At 37.9% G+C, this 6,514-nt stretch overlaps 1 protein-coding gene across 1 annotated transcript in view; it reads left to right on the top strand.

The window, feature by feature from the left end:
* Nucleotides 1-6,514, top strand: part of LOC108977781 (frizzled) — a 198,248-nt gene that overhangs the window by 70,736 nt on the left and 120,998 nt on the right. Inside the window, exon 3 of the mRNA XM_018947677.1 lies at nucleotides 6,205-6,399. Coding sequence (XP_018803222.1) covers nucleotides 6,205-6,399 — 195 coding nt within the window. The remainder of the gene's footprint in view (nucleotides 1-6,204; nucleotides 6,400-6,514) is intronic.

The following is a 6,514-nucleotide window of genomic DNA, read 5'->3' as shown; positions in this document are numbered from 1 at the left end:
AGTTTATTTTATATAGACTGCGATATAAAACTTTGTTTATGTTTAATTGAAAAATATGAAATGTGGAAGTATTAATAGATCTTTAGTTAATTACATTCTTCAAAAATTTTGAAAAAAAAACTCTTTTCTTAAAGAAAATTAAAAAAATCGTTTTTCTCATGTGGTCACTCCTATTTTTTTGTGGACAACTGTACACATATACATATATATATATATGTATTTTTGTGTTTGTGTTACACTTGCAAAAGTCAAATGTGTTGTCAAACTAACAAATTGAAAAATGAACAACTAACAAGCTCGAAGTTACGCATACTAACGATGTAATTTTCTTGGAATTAATGCTTTATGTATTGGTGTACATATATATGTAATATAGCTGTATATAAAAACCTGCGTATGTGTTCGTTTTTCTGTGCAACAAACCAAGAAACAAGGGGCATAACTCACAAACAAAAGCTTTATTTGATGACTTCACTTCGTTAGTGGATACTGTAGTTGTTGTATGTAGTTGGTGTTGCTGCTGTTGATGCTCATACTCTTTTTGTTGCTTTGTTTGATGAATAGTCACTCCTTCAACTTCAGCCTCAACAATATTATACAAGTCATTCCACTTTCAACAGCAGGAACACGCTTGTAATGCTGAGCCAACTGACGCCTGAGTTTGTGGCTAGTTGACTTGACGCCGCTTTCGTACCGCATGACATAGGTGCTTTTCGCGATAATTATATGTGATATTACTATAACCATATATGAAAGCGAAGCTTTGAGAAATAAATCCTGTGAGCGCAATGACCTTAGAGCTGGCTGTACTCACGTTTTTATACTCCCAAAAGACCGCCAAGCTAAATATGTGCTCATGGAATCCATTTAAAAAAACATTTAAGCCTTCTCAATGCTTATATCAATACTCCGGAATTTTAATTTCAGATTTATTTTCTTTAATTGTTCTTTAGAGTTGTTGTCTTTTGAAGCGCGACATATGCAGGGAAGCTTACAATTTCTACGAGAGTCTTGGCTATGTAACCGGAAGGCACCAGGAATTTCTACATCGGTATTCAGTGAGCTTTGAAATTCTACGATCGAGTTAGTTAGTTCTACATATTGTGAACTAAGTCATAGTTACTGCAAAGTACTCTTCACACCCGCATGAAACGCCGTGGTTCCGTCAGCTTTGGAAGTTGTGATCGCAGCTGGTCGAGTCGCAAGTTTAATAACTCTAAACCCTGCGCCAATTGGGAGTTTCTTACATTTACTGCGTTGAATCATGTCTGCTTCTAGGTAGAAATATTTCGAGAGTGCCTCTTCAGGGAAGCTCATCCTTTAAGTAATCCCTTAGTGGTACAGCTTATAGCAGACTGTCTGCTTGCCTCGTAGGTTTGATTTTCAGTCGAGAAAAAAATTTGAATTAAAATTACAAAGAAGATTCTTATTAGCAAGTAATATTAAACTTTCGAAGCACGTTCACTGAACCCTCCATTTGCATATGCTTTAAGGATCCGATGTCTGAATCGAAGTAATTACTATCCTATAATCGGTACGGATTTCTCTCCTTGGCAAGTAACATGAGTCCTTCATAGCCGTTCTTTGAATCTTCCATTTGCAAACGCCTTAAAGATCCGATATCTGAATCGAACTAATTGCTGTCCTATAATCGATGCGACTTTCGCTCTTCCTTCAGCAAGTAACATAACATTTTCCTGTTCTTTAAATCATCTCTTTTCGAAGATGTAGTCTTTTTGGAGTTGGAATTAATTGCTGTCCAATAAATTTCCCTCTTCGGCAGGTAGCATTAGTACTTCAATACTCTTTCTTTAAATCCTTCCTCTCTGTCGATTTGCTTTGAGGTTTCGAAGTCTGTCAAAATTTGAACTAATTGTCCTCCTATAATCGGTTCGACTTTCGGTCGAAACTAAAATTAAAGTTATGTTAAATAGAAGTTTCTAATAATGGATACCGCTCTTAAGCGGCTAATATTAAAACTTTAATAACTGTTATTTAGATCCTCCGTTTCCATATGTTTTAAGGATCCCAAGTCAGAGTCTTGTCCGAGTGGAAAAAAATACTGTTCTATTTTCGGTTCCACTTCCCATACATACGAAATTTTGAAATCAAAGTGAAAAGAAGTTCCTTACAAGAACTCTATCCTCTATTTACATTTGCTTTCAGTGTCCGCTTATTAACGGAGTCAAACTAATTCCTTTCTGATATCCATTCCTTGGATTCCCCATTTGGATATGCTTTAATGGTTCGAAGTTTCTGTTGGAATCGAACATTTGTTTTCTTACACGCATTCCTTGGATCCTCCAGCTATGTATTTGATTTAAGGATCCGAAGTTTGATTCCTGCCCGAGTCGAAGTAATTGCTTTCCTATCGAAGGTCAGAACTTTAACGTGGCTCGGCTCTTAAAGTGTTCTAGAGATGTGTGAACCAAAATTGATAAAGGTAATGACCCTTGACTGATCTCCTTGTACTAATACCTCATGTGACCAAAACTTTATCTAATTCCTTTCACCTTTTGACACTTGTCCTCAGCATTAGATTCCATAAATATTTTGCTACAAAGAAAGGAGCCACCAAACTGACTCTCATACAAAACACAAGCAACTTTGAGGTTAGTTTTGTAATTAAGAAAAGTCATCAACTGAAATGTTACACCATTGCCATGGTAAACCATTACAGCAACGAATTGCAGTAAAACCGCAAGCGAATAGTGTCTTTGCATTTATCAACTGCAGATAGAGTATAGCGACTTTACGACAGAGGTGATGTCATCCCCACAAAACCATTGCTCCATGGGTGACAGCGCCGCCAACTCCGAGATAAGCGCTGTTGGCGACACAAAAGCGACAGCGACAACAAACGTGTAGTTGGCAACTTCATAGGGTGCAACAACATCATTAACTACCGTTGATTATGATGTGGATAATGTTATCTTGTGGCATGAAATCCTGCAATACAGCAACCACTGGCAAAGAACGAGGAACTATTTGAACCACAAACACCGACATGTTTACATACATTATCTGCAGCGACACCTCAACATACCAAGTGGCATGCAAGCATATAATTTCGTACACTACAAGTATGTAGGGTTTAAGTGTGTGCGCGTTGCATGCAACAAAAGTCAACTCCGTCACCAATCAGTGAAATGATTATGAATGACAGCTCTGACTGCAACGCTGATTGCTAACGCTCGCTGCCAACAGCTTGTGTTGCCAGCAGCTTACACACACTTATATCACATACTCGTAAAAATGTATATATGTTTGTGTTTCTATGCAATTTTCTGCTTTTGTAAAAGCGCTGCTCGCTGGTAAGGCTGGTGCGTTGTCCTCCGTTGAACCTGCCAGCCGTGTAATATCAGTAAGTTGCAGATGAGAGGCGTTAAAAATGACAAGCCGCAGCCTATGTCTATATGTATGCGTGAAATTCGACACTTAACGAGATTTCTTAATTGCAAACTTAATTAAAAAACTTAAAGAGCATGTCACCACATTGATTGGGAGTGTATAGTATAAAGATCTATGTTTCCTAACTCATTACACGTTCATAATTTAGTAGATACTTAAGGCTTGATGGCAGAAAATATGCATATACAGGAAGAAGAGCCGATAAATTAGAGCCTATAATTGTTAAGGTAAATGGAAAAAACCGTTAACTTCGGCAACTTAGTTTCGCTTGGTGTATCTTTATATAACAAATGCGGTGTTTATGTTGGCGAGTTTAGTTCGTTTTGCTTCCGCATTAATTTTAAAGTCCTTAGGTTAGGTTATTGGAACGATCTCAACAAGAAGCTCATTAGTACAGCTGGGAACGCCAGTCCGATGTGCTGTCTAAAACTCTTACATAACAGCGCACAAGACTTTTACAAATCGTCCAAGTGATGGGCGTCATCTACAAAATTGTTGAGTCGCTTAATGTCCGTTTCTGCTATGTCTCCTGAGTTCATCCAAAGTAAGACTACACAAATGTATCAAACTCGGTCTTGCAAAGGCTGGACAATAGAGAGAAAGGTGCCTGGATGCTTACATCTTACTCTCCTGCATACAACTGTGACAACTTGCGTCCGTCAAGATTTTTAGTCTTAAAGCATGATTGCCTTTTGTGCAATGTCCAGCAAGAACCTCACGATAGCGGCAAGGCGATCTTTGCAACGCAGAGCCAAGTAGTTCAGAAGATCTGCACTCTACACTAGTCAGAAAGGAACTTGCAGTCGCGCAGGAGCGTTTTGTCGACCAGCGCAAAGCAAAATGCCAATGAAGATTAAACTCGTTTCCAGGGCAAGTACTAAACCGCTTCGGCTAGCTCGTTAGCTTGCTGATGATGCTGTATCTGGATTATATTTCCATTGACGACAGACACCACTTTTTTAGCTTTAAAAACAGAGTTATCGAACTCAGCGCTAGTATTGCCACTCTGCTGTCGGAGTGTATACCACCCCCTTGAAAGAGGCTGCACTTCGTCGCAGTACGTCTGTTGCCACCTTAATAGTAGCCACTTTTGTCTGCACTATACTACAGTGGTCCGGTAAACTAAAACTAAGACAGACTCCTACCTTCTTGGTTGCAAATGCTCACTGCGCCTCTTATCCAGCGGCTTCTCACCCTCCACATATCCCTCGTTGGTATGTGTCACTCTGCTTACAACGCAGCGAATAGCTTCTATTGCGCAGTGTGCCAAGTTTTCAGGAGAGCAATTAAAGAAGCAGCGAATTTCGACATGTCCTTGTTCGGTTACCTTCAACCAGTTTCCCTAAGCCTTTCAGAGCACTTCGCAACGCTAATACCTTCGACTAACTGCTTTAGTCTGTATCTTCAGTATTAAATAATTTTCGAAGATTGGCTCCAAAAAGACTTTTTTGTCAGACTATTGATGGCTAGGTTAGGCGCCAGAGAGAGTCCCGCCAGAGTTCCGGTTGGCGACTCTATGACCTAAGAGACCCAGTATGAAGTTAAAGTGTTTGACAATATCCAAGTGTTCAGATACCTAGTGGACACTGCTTGATCAGATAAAAGTCTGGACCCGTTCCGACGGGCACGTAACAATTAACATGGGAACGTATGTTGCTTCCTAATTGGTTCTGTGTATTTTACCTACGAGTAACAGAATTAAACTTCTTCTGCCTGAGAAGGCTCAAGTTTTCGTTATTAATCATATTCTCTTGCTCCGATTTGAGCTCCAGAACTTCGGAGTTTACTTCATTTTTTTTTACTTTATGGATGAAAAACACATCGGTGTGTAAGCAATCAGATACACAGGCACACGTTTGCTTTCGGATTCGGTTTCCGAAGGTCGATCTATGAATTCAATTTGCCTTGTATAATCTTCAAACTATTTTATATGGTTTGCGATTCTGAGTCTTTCGAAAAACGAATGTTAGAAAAATATATCGTAACAAAAAAAAAAACAAAAAAAAAAAAAATAAAAAGCTAAGTCAGCTACATCTTATTTTGACTTTTAAGCGTTATGAGGTTTTGATAATCTGATTAAATAAGTTCAAATTACTATATATTGACAGGTTGAGGAATCGAATAGATTTTGCCCGATCTAGTTTTTTAGCTAACTTATAATATGGCTTAAACTCATCAAATCACTTTTATACATCATGTTTTGATTGCAGCCAGTGAGATTTAATCTAAACTAATCTAATCTAGTCACTTTTTAAATAAAAATGCAAATTTATTTTTTAAGATCTTTATTATCTGTATATAATTATCGATTTAATAAATTCCAAACATATTCGTTCTATATTTGGTTCAAATCCAATCGAATTTAATCCGATTAATCAACTAACTAATTCCGATTATGCTACTAACTGATTCTAACTAACTATACTAAGCAATTCAATCTTATCTAATCCATAAAATATTAGCAGTTTTGTATCATAAATCTTGTTATCTTATGATCTCTTAAGGCAGAATACAACAAAAATCTCAAATAATTATTACAAATTTATTAAATATTTTACAAGTCGTGCGCGCCTTCACCACCTCAACTGAGTTCTGATACGCTACTAGCTGTAGTCGTTAGTCATTAACTTGTCTAACTGCCAACAAATATGATTTAATTTATGTGAGTTAGTACCCAAGCTCATGTACCATAGTTTGGTTTAATTGTATAACAAAACATGCATGTAATTCTAATAATACAATTAATCTTTTGTTCTCATAATCTTTCTCTTTTTCACTCACATCGGCGTATAGGTGCTGACCTTTCTCATTGACTCGTCGCGTTTTCGCTATCCGGAGCGTGCCATTGTTTTTCTCGCCGTTTGCTATCTTGTCGTGGGTTGCGCGTATGTGGCCGGTTTGGGCGCGGGCGATTCGGTGGCGTGTCGTGAACCCTTTCCGCCACCGGTGCGTCTCGGGCGGTTGCAGATGATGTCGACCATAACGCAGGTGAGTAAGAAGTGTAAAACCTATTTTATTTAATTTATGGCAGAAAACACACAAAAATAAAATGACGTATAAATTTTTTAAAATATTATTAAATAATGAATACTTGATGTTTTAT

Source organism: Bactrocera latifrons, unplaced genomic scaffold, assembly GCF_001853355.1.
Source record: "Bactrocera latifrons isolate USDA-ARS-PBARC rearing strain unplaced genomic scaffold, ASM185335v1 scaffold_95, whole genome shotgun sequence".
Lineage (NCBI taxonomy): Eukaryota > Metazoa > Arthropoda > Insecta > Diptera > Tephritidae > Bactrocera > Bactrocera latifrons.
Note: the sequence above shows the minus strand (reverse complement) of the source record. Positions and strands in the feature narration are given on the sequence as shown.